We start from the raw sequence: 21737 nt of genomic DNA, 5'->3' as shown, positions 1-21737 counted from the left end.
ACCAACCCCTCTATCGTTTGTCGCTGGACAGCCGAGCCACGGCAGGAGCCCAGCCACTACCAGTTCCGGGGGCCGCTGTCCAAGGCATCCATGAAAGCACCAATTTCCTTCTGGGTCGCCCCTTCCCAACAATCTAACAGTCGTGCCAGTCCACACGAGCCAACCAGCAATTACACAACCACTCTCGGGGGCTCTTTCCCTTGGTTCCTGGACATTACTTCATCCTCAACGCCTCACGCCCCTCGTACCTGCCTTGTCACGTTCTGCACATCGACGGCCTCTGCATCACCGCATAATCACTCGCACCGTTTGACAGCCTCATTTCTCCGTTCTCGCCCACCTCCCGGCGCACCGCAGTCCGCACACGCCCACTGCCGCACATCTCTCTCGCCCTGTCATTTCATCATCGACTTCATCTTGCATTCGCCGATCACTGCCGCCGTCTTCGTCCACCGAACACATCGGCCTTGCACAACGTCCGAGCGTTTCTTTCCAGACTAGACTAGACGAAACTCCTGTTTATCCTTTGCGCGCCACTGCATCGTCGCCTACCATCGCGACGACACGACGACACCGTTCCCTTCTCTCTTCAACCACCGCTTTCACAACCACACACATCGCCACCATGGCTGCTCGTGGTCCCCCCGGTGCCCGCGGCCTGAGCAACCGCTTTGCGCAGTTTAAGCTCGTGCTGCTCGGCGAGTCCGCTGTCGGCAAGGTACGTTGTCGTCAACGGCGTCGGCGAGCCTGTGTGTTGCACCGTTTACCAGACTAACCAAACCAGAGCTCGATCGTCCTCCGCTTCGTCAAGGACCAGTTCGACTCGTATCGGGAATCCACCATCGGCGCCGCCTTCTTAACGCAGACCATCTCGCTCGACGAGGCCACCACAGTCAAGTTTGAGATTTGGGATACCGCCGGCCAGGAGCGCTACAAGTCCCTTGCCCCCATGTACTACCGCAACGCCAACTGCGCCGTCGTCGTCTACGACATTACCCAGACTGTAAGTTTTATCTGTCCTCGCTTCGCTCGCTTGTTTGCCCGTACCAGTACGTCTCTTGATCGCTAACACGCTCAGTCCTCTCTCGACAAGGCCAAGGCGTGGGTCAAGGAACTGCAGCGCCAGGCCAACGAAAACATCATCATCGCCCTCGCCGGCAACAAACTCGATCTTGTCACCGAGCAGCCCGACAAGCGCGCCATCCCCACGGCCGAAGCCGAGGCGTATGCCAAGGAGGCCGGCCTGCTCTTCTTTGAGACGTCTGCCAAGACCGCCGAGAACGTCACCGAGCTGTTCACTGCGATAGCAAAGAAGCTGCCGACCGACCAGGTCGGTCCCGGCGGCCGCGCGCGGCCCGGCCAGCGGCCAGGTGTCAGCCTCGCGCCCGAGGGCTCCAACACGCAAGCTGCAGGGCAGTGCGCCTGTTAAGTATGTTACGAGGGCGCGGGTCGAGACGTGGAGACGGGACGTATCGGGACGGAGCTGTTCTGACCACGCTGAAGAGCAAGGTGGCAGCAGACACGCTGCATTAATACGCACGATGTGCGATTCGTGGAAGCGATGGAGAGCCATGGGGAGACGCAATATAGACTGGCCACCCAGAGAAGGAGTCTTCTGTCATTATAATTGCTTATCGTTTTAGTCTTTTTCTTTTATTCCTACATTTTTGGTTCCTTTTCTTTACTCGTGTTTCCTCTTGTTGCCAATTGTCACTGTTCAGTTTCATTTCGCCTTCATGTTCATTTTTAACCATGGTTTCGTACTTGTTCCGGTTTGCAGAATCAATCCTGATTTCCTGTTTAGTCTCGCTGCTCTTGTTTGCTGTGAACCATAGCTGCCGGTCCACTTCGTCCTTGCCCTGGCAGATAATCAACGTTGTGCCTGCAACAGTCCATCGTAGATGCACCTGTGGTGTTGGCGTGGAGCGCTGCTCCTGACCCTCCGGCGCGTTACCGTCCGAGGAAGTATTTGGCGGCGGTGCATCGGATTCCTCTTACTCTTTAAGTCCTTCCTACTATAGACAAGCGTAGCGTTTGGAATAGGCGTCGGCCCTGTCTCGTATACTGCGGGAGCCAGGCTTGGGTGGCCGTGGAAGTGTATCGTATCGGGGCTGCTTTGAGGAGAAAGGGGGCGGTGGTACGTCAACAGCCTCTCGTGCAGAGTGCAGAGCAGTCGCTGCCTTTATATCCGACAAGGGTGAACTGGCGGAGAAGAAAATGGTCACAAATTGTCTATTGAAGAGAAAGAAGACAGATCGGACGAGGAAGAAGAAAAGAAGAAAAGAAGAAAAGAAAAAGGATAAAGTATCAAGGAGAGACGAGGGAGACTTCAACTCGTTTCTAATCTTTTTTATTTACGAGAATAAAAGACGGACAGGTTGGATCCTTTACAACCTTTCACTTAAGCCACTTACAACAACTTATACACCCTCGTTCCGTCGCTGTACTCAATACAACAAGGCTCGCGAGGTTACATATTATACCCGCCAAAAAACTTCATTAACGTCCCTGTAAATCGCCTAGCACATACGCTAAACATACCTACACAGACGTACGTAAGTATACACGTCTATTGTTATAAGTAGTTGTTAGATACGTCTTCAACGTAAAGGTTGGTTTTTAACTACACCGTTTATATTATATAAGTTAATGTTATGATTAGTTGTTGGGTAGGTCTTCACATAGATTAGTTGATGAAAAGTGTTGGTTTCGAGGGCGAAGATAGGTGTGTATTGTAACAGAGACTAATTCTTACAGTCCTAGTATTTAAGGAAAAGGGCCACGGATCGATCATGACATGTATAACGGCTTAAATAAATACGTATCGAGTCGTAACGTTAAGTTACGGTTGTACCTGGCCACTGACGAGGGGAGGTTCTTTTTTTCTTGGTAGTTTTCGATAGTTATTTCGTTTAGAACGTGATTATCGTGATCGTCGATGCGTGGGACGAAATTGAATATGGTTAGCCACTCTTGGATTTGGCAGCCGTCCATTTTAATTTAATGTAAGAGTGAGAGGATGTTGCGTGGCCATCGACGCGTTCGCGACATGCGTAATGTTCAAAGTCATTTTTTACGTAGGATACCCACGATTACACATAAACATGGGATGGGAGTTAAAAGAGAGTGACAGTTTACAGTGCCGGCAAAGTAGAGTCGACAGTCTACGTAGGTAGTTGGGAGGTTAGGAAAAATAAGAGTCTTATTAGTTTAAATCGTGGCACACCACCTCCCCCCTTCCCACCCACACATGGCGCACACAAAAAAACATAATAGTAAGGTCAAAGTCCGCCTCGTTTTCAATGTGCAAAATGAGGAGTTGTGAGCGTGGGGGTTTGCAGAGAAACATACTCGTCTTGGTAGTGAGGCATCTATAATACTACCCTGGATAGGCAGCACCTGTGCTTGCCACGCTGACGTTCCAGTAATGTGATTCACGCCATTTCATCCATCTCTCGGGTTTGCTTGCTCGTTCCCGGCAGAGAAAAACAAAGGCAGACGGGGAAAATGGCAGCTAGAAGATGCGTGCCATAAAAGGTCACGGAGCTGGGCCCTACTCTTTTTCTATGTCTATGAGAATGCAGACATTCTCTCTGATTAATTTTCGTGTTCTGGCTCTATCCTAGCTTTGCAGCAAACACCCATTCCAACGTTTAAGAACCGCTCTCCAGACTTCCTTATATCACCATGTGTAAGTTTAACATTCGCGTCTATAAGTGCGGCCACTATATCAAAGACCTGGTCACTCCCTGCGACGATGCGGTCGAAGACGAGCGGGCTTGTGATTCAGGAGTGAGGTGAATTCAACTACACTGAATTGGTGCAACTGGTCTGGCAGCGACAAAGCGGCGGGCGGCAAGCGTGAAGGACCTGGTAAGTAAAAGCCAAATAAGAAAGCAAAGTATAGGAAACCTGGCAGACGGCATGCGGTGTATTCAAGCTAAACGACTTTTTATCACGATAGGCTCTCGTTATGACGGGGATTTCGCGTCTTCCGACGTCGACTGGTCCATGTATCAGTAGCGGTTTGAGATTCAGGGAGCCCGGATTTGTGGTTTACTTAGTTTCTTGTTCGGGCAGATGTTCGAGTGCCGCCGCCGTTTGGTGCAGGGTGACGAGGGGCGGGTCAGCCATGAACTTGCGTGCTTCCGCCTGGACGGCTTGGCCGTGCTTTTCGTCGCCTGTCGCCATGAGAAGCAACGTTTTGCCGACAGCCCACATGTCGTTCTCTTTCCTGTCCGCCAGAGGCGCATCCAAAGGTTCCCCATGTTTTTCCAAGGACTCCATGTGCGGCGAAAGCCATCCCCGTGTATATCCACCTGCGCCACCAACATCAATCAAGACCAAATTGTCCTTGTCATCAATGACCATGTTGGACGTCTTAATGTCCATGTGCGTAAAGTTATGTACGTGCATTGCCGCCACGGCGGTGCACAACTGCGATGCCCACCGAACCCAGGGCCTCTCGGTGTCGGACTTTGTCTTCAGTACGGTTTCTAATGTACCGCCCGGATAGTATTCGAGGAGGAGTCCACGTAAAACAGTGTAGTGTGTCGTTTGACTGGCCCCGTTTACCAAGTCCGTCGTATCCACCGTGTCCACCGTGTCCGTCGTTCGTGTCGGCGTACTACTGTAGGGATTCTCCGAGACCACTACGGCGACGAGCCGGGCAATGTGGTCGCGGCCACCCACTCGTTCGAGAACGTGGAGCTCACTTTCCAACGCTGGCGTGTCTTGGGGAATATAGATCCCACGGTCGATAGACTTAAGCACGTACAACTGTTCCTCGCCGAACAGTCGGACCGTATGTGTGGCCAACGCTAAGGAGTCCTCAACCACTTGAAGGTGGTCCCACGTAACGCGTCGTGTCGTTGGACGTGTTGACGTCGTCGTCGCCGTGTTACCGTTTAACACCGGGAACAAAAACCGCGTAGGATCTTCACACGTCTCTACCACGACCGCCGCGTCATCGGGATTAAACGGGTTACCGTCGGGGAGCGAACGGTACACGAACGGACAACCACCTGAGTCCTGACAAGGATCCTCGACGTGAATGAATACCTCGGTGAGTGTATCGTCCAGTAGATCCAACGTGCCGAAATCAATAGCGTGGCATAGCTCTTTCAGTGCTACGACGCGCTCACGCGTGGTCTGCGTCGGTAGGAGACGGCACTCGACGACAACGCGGACATGCCATCGTTTCTGGTCGCGTTGGCGGATGGCCACAAATTGCAGGCTGTATCCGAGGGCGCCCCAGCTTTTGCTGTGTTTGTACGCGAAACGGGGCACGTCAATGACCCACGGCAACGATGCGTCTGTTTCTGCGGTCATGTTGTTAGCTGCCATTTAGCGGTGAAACTAGGGACTGCTGTGTTTGAATGGAGGGGAAAAGTATGGTCTTAAGGAGACCTGTGTGTAACAGACCAATCAGAGGATGACATCAACGGCCACATAATTATGCCTCAGTCATTAATTGGATGATGTCGATGATGTTCTCGGCATATGCTACTTCAAAACATCACGAAAAGGAGTAATTCAGCTTATCGACAATTCTACAAGCACAACGTTGCGCGCCCTGATTACATAGCTTGTTGAAACACTCCTTGACAGGTAGGATTCATAAGCAATAGAAACACTGTTGATTCACCGTTGATTCGACCTCACCTAGGTCCTGCACGTCCTCCCTTGTGGGAAGTTATGTAATTGATCTGGTGGTGAAAGATCTTAGTCTCTGTCTTTAATCTGATGCACTAAAATTTGGTGCGCGAGACTACATACAGAGACGGCCTGACAGTACCCCTATCTTTTTGGTGGGTGTGGCGGCCTACGCCGCCACACCTCCATGGCACCGCGACGCCTCTGCGTGTGTGCCATAGCTATACAGCACATTTATACCGACAAGAGGAAAGTAAGAGAGGCAAAGAGGAGCGGCAGGTGGCCGAGGTAGCAAAAGAGATGAGAGGAATAGGCTACCTCTTTATACAGGGGGATATAAGTCACAACCTAATACCACCTCGATAAAGTTGTGAGTTATACAGTTCCGGCTTTCCGAGATGCACTTAACCGTGCTTCTTAAACTGTAAGATGGTGGCCGAGGTCAAGGTTCTGTGACTGTGCCGGCTTGCGATGGAACAGTTATAGAGGTACAGTAGGTACAGTAGGTACAGTAGGTACAGCGGTCACAGGGAGCACAGGGGAGCATATGCGAGCATACCCGTTAAGTAGGTTAGAGTAGGGACGGCACAGGTGTACGTTTAAAGAAGGAAATTCCTAATGAGGTTTTTCGGGTGGTATATGGGCCTGGTATAATACGCCGGGATATGTGGTATAAACCCGGGGTTATTAAGTGTAGTAAGGTATTCTTAAAATAAATCAACCAAATTATAGTAAAACAAGTAGTAGACTGACAAATAGTAAGGTATGAGCTCGTCCGACCTCGTCAAATTTTCGCATAGTAACTACAACTAAGACGAAGACAATGCGCCGCGCTGGCGCCTATACATTGTAAAGAAATAAGTAAGTAACGTTTTTTTTTTTTTTTTTTTTTTTTTGTGTTAATGACCATAAAAGTGTCATATCATTCCACATACCCCACTGCCCATGCAAATCATACGTCATACAGACAAAATAGTCGACGACGTCCGCCATCTCCTTGACGGGAAACTGCTTCAGGTACCAGTACGATGCCGGCAGAGCAATGCTGAGCGTCCTGTCCTTTCCGATGAGGTTGCGCACCAGCTTGAGGAACTCGAGGTAGTTGGCCCCTTCGTCTGTCCCGCCCGCTGGGATGCCTGGAATGTCTGGCTCGCCCGGGTACTCCCAGTCAAAGTCGACGCCGTCGACCCCATATGACTTGACAAAGGCGACCACGTTTCCTGCCAGTTTTTCGCGATGTCCGGCCGTCACGCCCTGCCTGAATATGTTGTACGTAGCCGGCCGAGATGTTACCAAATGCAAAATGAATGTGGCTGGACGCGGTCGTGTCAATGTCTGCGGGGCTCATGAACAGACACGCTCGGTTGTAGTGCCAACCCTCAAAGTAGCCCACCCGCATGACGGACGCCGGTTTCTGCGCGTTGTTTACCACGGTCGTGCCGCAGTTGCTCATGCAGCCGTTGCCACCGGCGTGCGTGCCGGGCGCGCCACGCGGACCCTTGCTGGCCGTACAGAACTCGGCTGTCGTGCCGCACCCGCCCCAGTCGTCACAGCACGCGTTGAGCGGGCACGGGTTCAGGTCCTGCAGCTTGGTCCCATTTGTCGGCCGCCGCGTGCCCGGCTTCTGCGGTCCACATGGCACATTCGCCACGGGTGCCGGCATCGGCGGGTTGCCGGCGCTGATGCAAATCACCTGGTTCACCTGGATGGCATTGCAGCCGGCCGGCCCAGCCCCACGTGTTGCTGTTGAACGTTTCAATGTCATCTGCACTGATGGAGTGGTTCTGTCCAATCGTATAGCAAATGTCCTTGGGACCAACCGTGTATGTTGCACAGGTGCCATCGGCCTGCGGCTGGGGTTCGGGCGGACGGTCGTAGTCGTCGTTGGCAGAGGATGCTGCCGGCCGGGTTCGCGGCCCAGGTGCAGAAGGTCCGGTGAAGACGCTGCTGTTGCCTCTCCTGGTGGCGTACGCGTCGATGGCGTTGCGGCTGCCCGTATCAAGAAACACGACGCTGGCATCCGAGCTCCTGCTGCGGCGGCTGTTTGCCGTTAAAACACACGACGCGTTGGCCCACATGCCGAGTGTCGCTTGGACAAAGCCCAGGCTGTCAAACGTGCCCGAAACAAATCCAGCAGAATGGGTGGCACCTCTGTCGGCATCGCACACTTCAAGTGCGTCGACGTTCCGAGACGTGAGCTGCTTGTCCAACATGTCGACCAGTCCGACGGCACTGGCTTTTTGCAATTGCTCGCCAACATATGCTCCGACGACCGCGTTGCCCGACTCAGCAAAGAGCAGCGCGTAGCCACATCGTGTGTTGTTGGCGAGGTAGTCCTTGAGATGGCCAATGGCGATGCCAGCTGCTGATGACGAGCCAGATCCTGCACCGATTGAGCCAGTGTACACTTGCCCCTGGGAAGGCCGTGCAGCAGCACCACAGGTGCCTGGCTCTTGTGGTGGGCTCGTCCGGGTTGTACTGTTGCCTGGCTGCCTGCGTTGCCATGGGCCCTGTAGTGAGCCAGTCTCGGGAAAGGGCAATGCAGTCGCATCTGCCGGCGAGGCCGATGAGTGGCCCCAGTCGGCGGCGGTCAGACTGCAAGCGAAAATGACTGTATCGGTGTCGGTGGCGGTGCCGTTGACAGAGCTGCCGACATGCATTTCAAAGAGGAGGTCATCGTTGCATCGTCTGAGCAGATGCACGTCGTGGTAGCGTGTCCAGTTGGCCGACAGAAGGCCGGCATCCGAGCACGCTCCAGGGCATGCAGGGGCTGGGCGGCCAATGCCGTAAAACCCGCCGCGCTCGGCCTTGAAAGGCGATGCCAAAGCAGCCGGTCGGAGGAAGGCCAAGAAACCAGCCAGACACAAGACATGCAAAGACGCCATGACGGGCTAAGGGATGCAAATAAACAAATAAAATCTCAAATAAAAACACTGAGAGTTCTAACGACGCTGAAAGTCTCGAGGCTCTAAGAAACATCCAGACTAAGAACGACAAGGCGGATAACAAAGTGGCTTCGGACCAACAAACACACAAACAAACATGCAAAACAAAAAATGAACGCTAGAAGATGAGTGCATGGCATCTTCTTGTACGCATGCTGCAAGACAATGCTACATGGTTTCGTAAAGAAAGTAAATGTATTGTTATCCGACTATTGCAGTGTCTCTTCATTTTACTCCTTCACATCGTCATCCACCTCATCCTCCACAATGCCCTGGTAGAGCGGCATCATTTTGCCTGGCTTGCAGAGTGCCTCCTGTCGCAGCGACGTACGCATACGGCCAAGTCCACGTAGCTGGTGGTCGGCTGAAAACCTTGGTAGATGCCACCCGATCCGTGCCCGGCAAACAGCATCAGCGACGGATCGAGCTGGGTGTAGAGCCAGGCATCCGTCGGATCCGTGTCGCGGACACGGATCGCCCCCACGGCCTCGACGTGGTCTGCGGGTCGTTCTTCGTGGAGAGAAAGTCCGAGCGCGTCTGCGCGTTGCTCGAGATCCTGCGCGTAGTGCGGATTCCGGTGCATCTGTCGTTTGGCTTCTGTCCAGAGTACGTACGAGGGCTCCGGCTGCAGGCCGTCATAGGTACCCTGGTAGTCGGCCACGATGCAGGCGTGAGCTGCCTGTGAACGCATGTCGGGCCGGCGGCGGACGAGCTCGCGCAAGGTGGCCCAGTCCGGCAGGCGTGGGTGCCAGATCACGTAGGGAATCTCGCTGCTGGGTGTCTCGGCGGTGATGCGTGAAACGTCGTTGCTCATGATGTGGCGGGCGTTGACGGCCTCGCGCAGAAAGGGAGCGTTGTTTGTTTGCAAGGCCTCCAATACGGGGCTTGGAGCCCTTGCTCCGTCTCGCGTGTCGTCCAACTGCATTGCCCACCACTTGGCAAACATGGTGCTATGGTAGATACCACGAACCACGCAGAAGAGCTCGTTTTCCACCAAAGACGGCCGCCGCAGCCGCGCGTACCGGTCGACATTGCCCTCGGCGGCCGCCATCAGGATCAGCATGTCCTTGTTGACAGCTTGCAGGTCGGGCGGCAGTGGTGCGTAGAGCAGTGCCAGCGTACCTTCATCGGCGATCAGAGGTGACCAATGCGGACTGCGCGTCTCTTCGGCCAGCCCGTGGTCCTCGGCAATGTCAAAGTACACGTGCCGTCGTCCGTTGCGACGATAGTCTGCAAGACCAATGGAATCGCTGTCGAGCCGCGAACGCACGGCCGTGTCGTCATTGAGCAATGCACCCGCTCGTGGTTGCTCCAGATGCACGGATCGCGTGTAGTCGTCCATGACAGCAAACCGCAGCGTCTGCCCCATAATGTCGCGAAAAATGGCACGGCTGCCGGGCACGCGCTCCATGTTGTCGCGTGCCTCGTCGGCGATGGACACATCCGGCAGCAGGCCCAGTTCATGGTACAGAGCGGCATAGCCAGCGACTGCACAGGCGCGACCGACGGCGTAGCGCATCTGGGGATACTGCCGCACAAGCGCGCGGTAGGTCTCCTCGCGTGCGACGTCCGGGTACCAGATGCAGTAGGGCAGCGTCTGCTGGTCCGCCCCGTTGCCGTCGCCCATATCTTGGGGAATGACGTCGCTCATAATCAGTCGGGCATGTCTGGCTCGTACAATGGCTGGATACTGCCTTGAAGCACAGATTTCCAAGATCTCAGGCGAGCTGGCATAGTCGGCGTGGTGCCGCACTCCGTGTATCACGCACCGCTGCAGCGTCTCGTCCTTGAGACTTGGCAGCGCCGGCACCACCTCTCCACGCAACGCCTGCAGCTGCACCGTCTCCTTGTCGGCACCACCATAGCCATCGTCGCTTGTCTCGGACTCGGACTCCGTGTCTGCAATAAATCGCCAAGGGGAGGGCATTTTGAACATATAGCGAAAGGATGAGCCTGACAGTACAGCTTGGAGACGGCAACCTATAGGTGTTGTGGAAGAACACGAAACCTTCTCATAATGGTCTTTCTGACTACAGACGACAAAGAGAGAAGTGTGGTGACCAGGGTAAATACCTCTGTGTATGTCAACAAGCCGGACGAGTTCGATATATAGTCACGTGGTTATATAAAGGCCGGAAGGCTGTGACACATCCCACAATATAACCAAAGCCCTTCAGGCTTAGTGCCTTCGGTCGGAATAGATTTATATCACATATATTTGACTAACATCCACTACGGCAATGAGGCATCTAACGGACGGCACAGAGTCGTATGATACTATGCAAAGAAATGCGAATTATAGCTGGAAGACAGGAAAATGCGGTGTTATGCCTCGGCCTGACTTAGATCTTTGTGCCGAGAAGCGCTTCCAAAAAGCTTAATTTGAGCTCCGATGTGCACAGCATATTCGAGTTTTGTTTTTAAGAAAACCACCCCTGTTGGTATTGATAGTAGGAGGCATCATTTTAAACTTTAACGCGGAGATTCATATGTTGTTCCGCAAGACCGTCGATTTGATCTTATATGCGCACCGCATCTCGTTCTGGAGAGCTGCCGCAAAGCCAGGAACTTCCGCAGAAGGCCGGAGCAGTCACTTCAGTCATTACGCAGAGCGTTGTTCAATCTACACTTGTATACTTGAAGGTAATGTCCTCCTGTACTTTTTGGTTAAAAGACTTCCTTTACAAAAGTCAAGCATATTTGGTTTTGATATATTTCTTCCTAAGTCGTTCTCCTCGGGCTGGAGGGAATTTAACCTGTATGACTTTGTTCGCTACCAGTGCCTAGGTCGCGATTATTTAACGGTGGAAAAGAGTTGACAGATGCCGGCTATGGCGACCGACCAGCCCAAGTGCAGAAATGCAACCCCAAATTTGGTGGGTGTTGGCAATGTTTACAATGTTTCTCTTCTTTTCACGGCTTCTTTATTCTGTCCACGTTTTGCTTCTGGACGACATAGCACACATTCGAAACTTCGAAACGAAGCCTTGGTTGGTCAAGGACGTTAAGGCGTTCTTTGGCACTGGCAGGTGATCGATGCCATCGATTCACCACGCACAGAGTTGCAGAAAACGACGGACGACTGCGAGGCGGCAAAATAAACAGTCAGGCATTGTCACAGACCTGCCGCCTGGTTTGCTGGGCCCTGGACCCGCCAGCATGCATTTGTTACCAGCAATTGGCAGGAGAGATCAAATCATATCGTATGAGAGAGTGGCCAAAAGGAAACTATCTCGTCATTGGATAGCATGGGCAGATGCTCTTTGTATGGCGGCCCAATGACCAACTGTTCATCTTAAGTCTTAAACTGCTCTGACCGATCTGTTTAGTCCTCAACGAAGGTTTACTCTGCAGTTTAGCAGATGGTATAAAGGACCCTTATATCTTGTCAGGCTCCCGAGGGTGCAGCAATGGGCAGGGGATTGGGCACCAGGTTGCATTCACTTCGACAATGGTAGGATGCGGCGACTTGCGTGAGTTGAAAGCTAGAGGTGGAGGTATATATAAAGTCAGGGCGAATCGTAAACACAAATGTTTTCTATTTTCGTTTGGAAAAACTGACAAAAGTAGATTATGAGCGAGACTACATATATTAGAGCAAACGCTCCTGCATAAGACTCGAAAGGAAACAAACAAAATTCGTGAAAGAACGGACAAAGAAGTCAAATGTCAAAGATGGCACAGACACGCAGACACTTACTGACCAATTGCGCGACGTTGCCAGCGCATCGTATCTGGTGTGCGTGTTGTTGCATCTCGACCGACGACGCATGCAGCGTGCAGGAAGAGAAGTGTAGGGTGGCATGTTCAATGTCGATGCAGCTCGAGATATTTGAGGCGGACCTGTCATAGCAGGGAACCGTTGGATGGCAATTGGCAGCCGCGAGTGGATCCCACTAACGAACGCGGCACGCTAGCGCCACGCGCCAGCGACAACCAGAGAAAGAGCGATCCCCAAATGCCCCCAAAACGTGCACTAAAAATTCAATGCAATGAGGCCACTTAGGGAAGGCGAGGCCATGCAGTTCACCTGACTTCGTGTGCCTTCCTTTCGACTCCATTGGAACCACGACCGTTGAGAAAGAACGGCACGACCTTCCTTCCCCCCCCGCCAGTTACCCCATACTCAACGCATCCGCCCTTTGATATTCTACTCGACCTCCACATTCTCCCCCTTTTCTCCTTCGTCTTGCAAATTGACCCAACTCGGTTTCTCGAACTCATCTGCGGCCCAACGTTACCTGTGTCCAACGCACCATCCCACGCACCCAACAGAACGCGCCGTGACAGTTATAAGTCTTCCGATTGCACCGACTCCCCGACCGTCCGTCGACCTTCTTCCTAAAAGGAACAAGGCAGCAAGCAGGTCCTTGCTTTCTCAACCACACAGACTCGCAGCCGACTTGTCCCCAACGAGACTAGGGAACAGGCGAACGCCTCTGACGCACACTGTGCTGGCACACGGGCAACTCTACACGAGAACCACTGGGGGACGCGGCGGCCTAAGGACGATACATACTGTGATACGCTATCGCCCTCATATTTTCGACACTATAGGGCAGCAGTTGTTTACATCTCCATACACTTTGGTATATCATTCTTCGCCCCCAACACTATAGCACACTGTCCTGTGCTCGTACCGCACCGCAGTCCAGCGGTGGCCTGGCTCTCACACAGCTGGCCGCCTCTTCGCCGGCAGCTGCTGCCGCCGCGACTGCCCATAGTTGTCTGTCCTGCCTGCGCAGGGCGATGATGCCAGCAACACAACTCAAGATGCTGCGATACATGCGAAGCTCCGAGCCCAAGGGCAACGGCAATGGCAACAGCAACGTCAACGGCAACACCACCGCAAGTGCCAGCAACGCCGCAGGCATCAACACCAGCGGGGCGCCCGGCGGCAGCCCCAAGCAGCCCTCTTCTCAGTCCGGTACACAGCATACCCCCCACACGATCCATGCGCCGCTCCCGCTGTCTGCGCGGCAACAGCTCGCCGAGGCCGCAAAGATCCCCGTCCCTACTCCCCTTCGTGGCGCAACCCCGAACCATCAGACTAATGGCGCACTCCCGGCAGCTTCTCCGTCTCCAAAGCAGGCACAGAAACACGCAAGTACACACGACCAGCCTCAGAGACAGCCGTCGTTTCAGCGGACACGGTCAAATTCGGACAACAACCGGCCGCCACCCTTCTCCGAACTGTCCCAACAGCAGCAACAGCAGCAACAAATATGGGAAGAGTCCAGCATTAACTCTATGTTTGCAGAGAGCACAACGACGACAACACGACCACCACCCCGCTCGGCCAACTTGGGCCGCTATGAGAGCTCCTTCCCACAGCAACGGGAGCAGGCGGCTTCTCTTGTGATGGGTGATCGGGGTGGACTCCGGATACTGCCAACAAACGGAAACGGCGACACGGCAGCTCACACCGATGACCCTTACGTAGACCGGTCTCCCTACGGCTCCCCGTCGAGGCATATACCTGTCCTGAAGCACTCCAAGTACGCTTTGCGAGATGCCCGTGGTGCGACCCGACGGTCTTCATTTTCCGAGCGACAGCCACATGGAAGCGTGGACGAAGCCAACGGAAGCTCCCCCGAACGCCGCATGCATCAACGAAGCGAGAGCATCCCCAAGTTGAACGGAGCAGTCATGGCAGGCGGTGGTGTAGGGCTGGACCACGACTTGGGCGCCCAGCGGTCTGCATTTTTCCGTGACATTGATGCGCCGCTGCTGGGACGGACACCTGCTCGGCCCGAGACCGACGATGGAAGCGACTTGCCGTCACAGGGTGATGAGGCAACCAATCAACGTACTCCGCGCCAGAACCGATCGTCGCCGCCAGGACCACCACCGCAACAACCACCACCCGCGATCCCAGTACAGCAACAGCAAAAGCGGGTCCTGCAGGAAAGCTCCTTGCCCCGTGTGGGCGGCGGCGGTGGCAGCCGGCGCGACAAGAAACCGAGTCGGAAGCGGCGCCACAGTCCAGACTACGACGACAGCGTGCTGCACGCGATGAGCTACTCAGAGCTCCGCGACGAGCCATTTGACCATGACCCGGCCCGCATGGCCGTCCGCCCGGCGCCCGCCGCCCCGGCCAAGCTAGCTACCATGGAAGACCGGCTGGTGCATTTCAAGACCAAGGACGCCAACAGCCAGCACCATTTCTTTACAGACATGTCGGTCGACGAGTGGGATGAGTGCGGCGACTGGTTCCTGACGCAGTTTGCCGAGCTGTCGAACAAGATTCGCGCGAAACGGCAGGCCAAGCGGCGGCGGATGGCCGACTTTGAAGCAGAAGTTGCCGAGCGTGAAAAGACTGTGCGCCTTAAAGCGGAGAGCATAGAGCGCACGCTGGGCGACCTCCGACACGAAGGCGAAGGAATGATGCGCGGCAAGGCTGTGGACCTTTGAAGCGCCGTTGGGGACGACGGAGAATCAAGTGTGGAAAGGTGCACAAACTCAGGGCAGTTGAAGGATTTGAAGAAACAGAGAGGCGGCATCGCCCACAAACGGCACCGACGAAGCTCCACTGGCTTGTGGAGGGCTGGGAGCTGGAGCTTGGAGACTTGGAGCTGTCAATAATACGCTTTACCAGGGGCTTAGCATGCACAGCAAATATTTTACCGCGCTCGGAACAATCCGCCCGAAAACAGGAGAAAACACCACAACAAGGCTCAACATCGACTTGAACACCAACGAACGAGAAGAGTCGCCGATCCCGGACTGGGGTTTTCTATTTATTGTTCATAACACATGGGTGGGCATGGCATCACGGTTGGCAAGGTGGCAATGATCATTTGGCAATGGATGGGAATAGAGCAAGGTCGCGTTTTCGCTGTATATCATTCATGAACCAACTTTCTTTTTGCTTCTTATTATGTGTTCTGTGCATGTTTCTACGTATTCGTTTCTTCGCTTTGTTTTCTGACCTTTGATTTGATGCAATACCGCTTACATAACCCGCATGGATATTTATGTAAGTATTTGTGTATGGCATTATGAAACTCGGCCGCTCACTAGACACGATAACACGATAATCCCCGCTCTGAATCTTTGTTGGCGTTTCTTCTGTCGACCGCCTTATAACTCAATGGTCTCCTTGACGCGCCGGTCCTTGCCGACAACGAGCCGCAACTGCCGGCCAGGCTTGCCCTCTACTTGCGGAAAAATGCCCTTCCGCACACCGTCCGCGAACAGCTCGTACGCCGGGTAATACGCGTCCACAAACTGCTCCACCTGCTCGTCCGTCATGCCCGTGCCCCGCGCCCGGCGCAGCGCCGCCTCCTGCTCGCGCCGCCAGTCGTACACATACGGCGTATGCTCGGCGTCGAGATGGATCAGCGCGTCAATGTGGTTGGTCAGCGCCGCATCGTAGGCCGCGAGCCGCTCGTTGACGAGCAGCAGGTGCCCCAGCTTGTGCGTGTGCAGCTTGGAGGACAGCTTGGTGTCGGGCGACGCGCCGGACTGCTGCCACTTGGCCTCGACCGCGGCCGGCGCCACCGCGCGGAACGCCACGCACCAGCCCTCGACGATCACGACCTGCAGCGGCCGCTGCTCTGGCCCGTTGACGAGCCGGCCGGGGTTTGTAGGCGTCGGCGCGGCGCGGTCGCCCTTCCCTGCAAACGCGGCCTTGTCGTACTCGGGCACGTGGGCGGGCTGTCCGGCCAGGACGGCGTCAAAGAAGGAGGCCAGCAGGGGCGTGTCGTGCGTGCCGGGCTCGCCGCGGACCTGCACGAGCGCATTGTCCGGGTGCGCAGCGGCGAGCGCAGTCTGGTCGGCGTGGGTCAGGTAGAAGTCGTCGATGCTGACGACGAGGGTCTCGAGGCCTTCGCGGTCCTGCAGCGTCTCGTAGAGCGTCTGGACGAGCGTGGTCTTTCCCACGCCCTGCACGCCGTTGATGCCGACGACAAACGGCCGCTGGGTGTCGGGGTTCTGTTTCCGATACTGCGTGAGGCGCTCGAGGATGAAGGGGACGCAGATGGGTGATTTGTCGTCGATGATGCGCGACCCCAGCGGGGCGTCTGGTGTGGAAGTCATTGCTGCGGTGGGTAGGCTGAAGGAAGTCAATCAAGTAGTTATGACTGGCATCATTCTGTTCACGACGGTTCTTTTTTCAGTCGATTTGTGCTTCATGGCCAGAATCGGACATGATGCTGGCGATGACGTTTTAGCATGGTAGGGGCTAGCAAAGAGTACTCCGTATCGGAGCGCACCTAGTGAAGAAGCTCTGGCATTAAGCCTGTTTGGTGTTACCCCGATGGTTGGCGCAAGGAGGTTTCAATTGATGACCCCAAAGCCAACGAAGAATCGCACAAATCCAAGGATCATGAACTTGGCGATCAAAAGGCAAGATTCACATTTGAGACACGCATCGCTCTTTCCTACAGGTCGCGTCTTGCTGTGGCAGGTTCGCCTTCCGCGTCCCTCGTGACTTTTGGTACCTCTGACCTCATGCCGAGTAGGAGCGACCACACGACTGTCCGAATTAGGAAAGGCATCGATTAGTGTGGCAACATACGACATTCTGTATAGCACTGTCCGCTTTTGACATGTGAAGATCACACTGGCCCATTCGTCAGCGAGCAAGGAGCTTTCAACTTGTTCTCCAGACTCTGCGAGAACGAGGACGACAGCCGACTTTGTGGGGAAATTGAATCATCGTTAGTTGCATGTTTGGTGGCTCTTCGTCGCACCTTCCTCGCAAAGATCAGTCGCAAGCGTGCCTTCCTACCATTCAAGTTTTATCGTGCCTAGTCGGCTCGCTCCTACCGTCTGAAGCATTCTATGGCACGCGCTGACGCTGTTCTAAGACCACTTTCTACAGAGTGGGAAGGTACGGCTGACAGGTGTTCAATTGGTTCCAGCAACGAACAATGGCTGCTGGGAGTCCTCAACTCGGCTCAAAACACCCCTAATTCTTCTCGTTGTGGAGTCAGTTAGTTGCACATGCAGTCGCTGGGCTGGGGCGATTGCCTTGGACAGAAATACGGAGAAATTACAGTGGGCGACAAAGTAAGACTTACACAGGAGACAGTCCCTAATTATGCTCTATGTAAGATATGCTGGCAGGGAAGGCGCGGTCGCAACAACGCCCCGCTCGGCAATCACGAGTCAGGACGTTGCTGGGGAAGGTGCCCACATTTTCCACCTTCCCATCCGGGGTATCCGCCAATACCAGGCCAGCGTTCTCGCAGTGCAAAGCACCTGAAGGTGCCTCGGCTTGAGACATGCGAGGAATTTGGAGATGCCGAGAGCGTTTTCGTCAGTGTCTCCAAATGGCTCCCCAAACAGGGAGCTGCGAACAATCACCGCCGCCCGCGCCTTCCCCCCTCCGCGCTTTCCCATCGCCGGAGTAATCCAAAGCCATAAGCTTGTGAGCTCATAACGGGCCGCTTCTTTTCTTTTTCTCACCCGTAATCCTCCTTTTCTCCCTTTTCTGCCACCTGCGTACTTTATAATCTCGCATCCCCCAGAACGTCCTGAACGTGACCGGCTAATTGACTGGCTCTTCATTTTCTGTCTCTTTTTTGCATGTGGAGGTGAATCTGGCATTTTATCTAGACGTCTTCTAAACTCATTTCCTGCATCTTCTCTTTTCCATTTTCTTTCTTTTCTTCCTTTCTCGTCCTTTCTCAACTCCCGCATCTCCTCATCTATCCCCATCCTCTCCCGCCCTCACACACATTCACAATGGCTGAGCAGCTGCGCTTCGACGACCAGGTCGTCGTCGTCACCGGTGCTGGTGGCGGCCTCGGCAAGGACTACGCTCTCTTCTTCGCCTCGCGCGGTGCCAAGGTTGTCGTCAACGACATTGGCGTTCAGCTGTCTGGCAGCGGCAGCACCTCCTCACGGGTAAGCGACACAGTGACAATGCTGGCCAGGCGTCGATGAGGTCGAGATGAGACACACTGGATTGCTGTTTGCATCGCTAACACATTCGCAGCCTGCCGACGATGTCGTCAACCAGATCAAGAAGGCTGGCGGCGAGGCCGTGGCCAACTACGACTCGGTCGAGGTCGGCGAGAAGATCATCGAGACGGCCATCAGCAAGTACGGCCGCATCGACGTGCTGGTCAACAACGCCGGCATTCTGCGCGAGCTCCCCTTCTCCAAGACCTCCGACAAGGACTGGGACGACCACATCCGCGTCCACGTCACCGGCAGCTTCAAGTGCGCCCGCGCTGCCTGGCCCCACTTCCGTAAGCAGAAGTACGGCCGTGTCATCAACACCACGTCCGCTGCCGGTCTCTACGGCTCGGGCAACCTGGCTGCCTACTCGGCCGCCAAGACCGCCATCATCGGCTTCACGGAGACCCTCGCCAAGGAGGGCATCAAGTACAACATCCTGAGCAACGCTGTCGCGCCGCTCGCGGCCAGCCGCATGAGCGAGTCGCTGGGCAGCAGCAAGGAGCTCCTGTCGCTGGTGTCGCCCGCCTGGGTCACGCCCCTGGTCGCGTTCTTGGCCCACAAGTCCAACGAGACCGAGACCGGCTACGTCTACGAGGTCGGCGGTGCCCACATCTCCAAGATGCGCTGGCAGCGCGCCGACGGTCTGCTGCTCAAGTGCGACGAGACCTACACCCCGGGTGCCCTGCTGAAGAACTGGAAGAAGATTGGCGACTTCTCCAAGGACGCCCAGTACCCCAACGGCCCCAACGACTTCATGACCCTGCTCGAGGACTCCATCCAGATGGGCCCCACCAAGGGCGGCGAGGAGGTCAGCTTCAAGGGCCGCGTCGCCCTGGTCACGGGTGGCGGTGCCGGCATTGGCCGTGCCTACTGCCTGGCGTTCGCCAAGTACGGTGCCGCCATCGTTGTCAACGACCTGGCGAACCCCGACGACGTTGTCAACGAGATCAAGGCGATGGGCGGCAAGGCCGTCGGTGTCAAGGCCTCGGCCGAGGACGGTGACACCGTCGTCAAGGCTGCCATTGACGCCTTTGGCCGCATCGACATTGTCATCAACAACGCCGGCATCCTGCGCGACAAGGCCTTTGCCAACATGGACGACAAGATGTGGGATGCCGTCATGAACGTGCACGCCCGCGGCACCTTCAAGGTCACCAAGGCTGCCTGGCCCTACTTTGTCAAGCAGAACTACGGCCGCGTGGTCAACACCACGTCGACGTCCGGCATCTACGGCAACTTTGGCCAGGCCAACTACTCTGCGGCGGTGAGTTTACTTTGCATTGTGCAATTTTCATTCATTGAAGCGATCATACTAACTTGCTAGAAATGCGCCATCCTCGGTCTGTCCATGGCGGCTGCCGTCGAGGGCCAGAAGCACAACATCTACGTCAACACCATCGCCCCCAACGCTGGCACGGCCATGACCCGCACCATTCTGCCCGAGGAGATGGTCCAGGCCTTCAAGCCCGACTACATTGCGCCCCTCGTCCTCGCCCTGTGCAGCGACAAGGTGCCCGAGAACCCGACCGGTCTCCTGTACGAGGTCGGCAGTGGCTGGGCTGGCCGCACTCGCTTCGAGCGCTCGTCGGGTGTTGCCTACCCGCGCAGCAAGGCCCTCACCCCCGAGGACGTCGCCAAGACGTGGGACCAGATTGTCGACTTCGACAACGGCAAGGCCGACCACCCGACCAAAGCGGAGGCCTGCACATCGTGGCTCAGGGCTGAGCAGCAGATTAAGGCCAAGGTATGAGCTATTTCTGCTTCCTCTTTTCTTCCTGTGTCTTGTTCCGTTTTTTCTTTTTCCTTTTTTTTTTTTGTCGCACGATTGGGAACTTGGGGAAAGGGCGGCAACAGTATGACCGCCTCTGCTACTTTGTTTCTTTTTGCACATTGTTACCTGTATCTATAGCTAGAGAAAATGTTACCGGATATTAAACGTTCCTTTTTTCTTCCACTTTGCAGTCCGATGCCGCTCCTTCCGGCGAGTCCAACGAGTTCCTCCGCGCCATCGAGGCCGCCAAGGCGGCCAAGCCCAGCCCGTCCGAATTCAAGTTCCAAGAGCGCGACGTGATGCTCTACAACCTTGGTGTTGGCGCCAAGCGCTCCGACCTCAAATACGTCTTGTAAGAAGCTTCCCCCTCCCTTTTGTCACCGTGAAGGCCGTTGCCTACCTACCGGGTCACTAACACGCCGTAGCGAGGGTGCCGACGACTTCCAGGTTCTGCCGACGTTCGGTGTGATCCCGCCCTTTGATGCGGAGCTGCCGTACAGCTTCGACGACATTGTGCCCAACTTCAGCCCCATGATGCTGCTGCACGGCGAGCAGTACCTCGAGGTCCGCAAGTACCCGGTCCCCACGTCGGGCCGCCTGCAGTCGTACGGCAAGCTGCTCGAGGTCGTGGACAAGGGCAAGTCGGCCATTGTCCGCAACGGCATCACCACCGTCAACGCCGAGACCGGCGAGGAGCTGTTTTACAACGAGACCACTGTGTTCCTGCGCGGCTGCGGCGGCTTCGGCGGCAACCCCAAGGTCCAGGACCGCGGCGCTGCCACGGCGGCCAACACGCCGCCCTCCGACCGCGCCCCCGACGTCGTCGTCGAGGAGAAGACGACCGAAGAGCAGGCCGCCCTGTACCGCCTCAGCGGCGACTACAACCCGCTGCACGTGGACCCGGCGTTCGCCAAGATGGGCGGCTTCAAGGTGCCCATCCTGCACGGCCTGTGCTTCTTCGGCTTCGCCGGCAAGGCCGTCTACGAGACGTTTGGCCCCTTCAAGAACATCAAGGTGCGCTTCGCGGGCTCGGTGCTGCCCGGCCAGACGCTGGTGACGGAGATGTGGAAGGACAAGGCCAACCCGGGCAAGATCATCTTCCAGACCAAGGTCAAGGAGACGGGCAAGCTGGCCATTGGCGGTGCGGCCGCGGAGCTGGTGTCGTCGTCGGAGAAGAGCAAGATCTAAGTTAAAGTCCACGGCGTGCCTCGGCTGACCTGGACGAGCGAGTGGAGGAAAAGAGGAAAAGAATGTACTATACTATCGGTTTCCCTGCTTCTTGCGTGTTCTGTATGATTTACATGGAATTTATATATTTCGTTTTGACAACGCCTCGAGGACAAGATAACCAAGTGTTTTGTTCATTTGTAGTTGTGTTTTGCTTGGAGAAACCTTCAGCTTTCATTGAAAATAAAATACAATAGAGAATAAAAACGGCCTGTGCGGTTTTGTCT

The 21737-nt window shown here is 55.2% G+C and overlaps 6 protein-coding genes across 6 annotated transcripts; 3 read left to right on the top strand and 3 right to left on the bottom strand.

Moving 5' to 3' along the window:
* Positions 1-625: 625 nt before the first annotated feature.
* On the top strand, positions 626-1429 carry SPBR_03834 (Rab family, other; the record flags this gene model as incomplete). Its single annotated transcript, XM_040762124.1, has 3 exons — positions 626-718; positions 785-1003; positions 1079-1429. 3 exons carry the CDS (start codon positions 626-628, stop codon positions 1427-1429), a joined length of 663 nt encoding a protein of 220 aa, XP_040622815.1.
* A 2627-nt stretch (positions 1430-4056) lies between these two features.
* Positions 4057-5331, bottom strand: SPBR_03759 (protein kinase domain-containing protein; the record flags this gene model as incomplete). The annotated part of the gene is made up of 1 exon (XM_040762049.1): positions 4057-5331. One exon carries the CDS (start codon positions 5329-5331, stop codon positions 4057-4059), a length of 1275 nt encoding a protein of 424 aa, XP_040622814.1.
* Positions 5332-8830: 3499 nt separating this feature from the next.
* SPBR_09234 (uncharacterized protein) lies at positions 8831-10527 on the bottom strand (the record flags this gene model as incomplete). Its single annotated transcript, XM_040767360.1, has 2 exons — positions 8831-8872; positions 8932-10527. 2 exons carry the CDS (start codon positions 10525-10527, stop codon positions 8831-8833), a joined length of 1638 nt encoding a protein of 545 aa, XP_040622813.1.
* A 2846-nt stretch (positions 10528-13373) lies between these two features.
* SPBR_03694 (uncharacterized protein) lies at positions 13374-15014 on the top strand (the record flags this gene model as incomplete). The annotated part of the gene is made up of 1 exon (XM_040761984.1): positions 13374-15014. The coding sequence occupies one exon, from the start codon at positions 13374-13376 to the stop codon at positions 15012-15014; it is 1641 nt and encodes a 546-aa protein (XP_040622812.1).
* A 669-nt stretch (positions 15015-15683) lies between these two features.
* SPBR_03811 (Uridine/cytidine kinase) lies at positions 15684-16640 on the bottom strand (the record flags this gene model as incomplete). The annotated part of the gene is made up of 1 exon (XM_040762101.1): positions 15684-16640. The coding sequence occupies one exon, from the start codon at positions 16638-16640 to the stop codon at positions 15684-15686; it is 957 nt and encodes a 318-aa protein (XP_040622811.1).
* A 1653-nt stretch (positions 16641-18293) lies between these two features.
* On the top strand, positions 18294-21471 carry SPBR_03585 (multifunctional beta-oxidation protein; the record flags this gene model as incomplete). Its single annotated transcript, XM_040761875.1, has 5 exons — positions 18294-18455; positions 18547-19776; positions 19837-20256; positions 20475-20635; positions 20709-21471. 5 exons carry the CDS (start codon positions 18294-18296, stop codon positions 21469-21471), a joined length of 2736 nt encoding a protein of 911 aa, XP_040622810.1.
* Positions 21472-21737: the final 266 nt, after the last annotated feature.

The sequence above is a fragment of the Sporothrix brasiliensis genome (assembly GCF_000820605.1).
Source record: "Sporothrix brasiliensis 5110 chromosome Unknown Cont14, whole genome shotgun sequence".
Taxonomy (NCBI): Eukaryota; Fungi; Ascomycota; class Sordariomycetes; order Ophiostomatales; family Ophiostomataceae; genus Sporothrix; species Sporothrix brasiliensis.
Note: the sequence above shows the minus strand (reverse complement) of the source record. Positions and strands in the feature narration are given on the sequence as shown.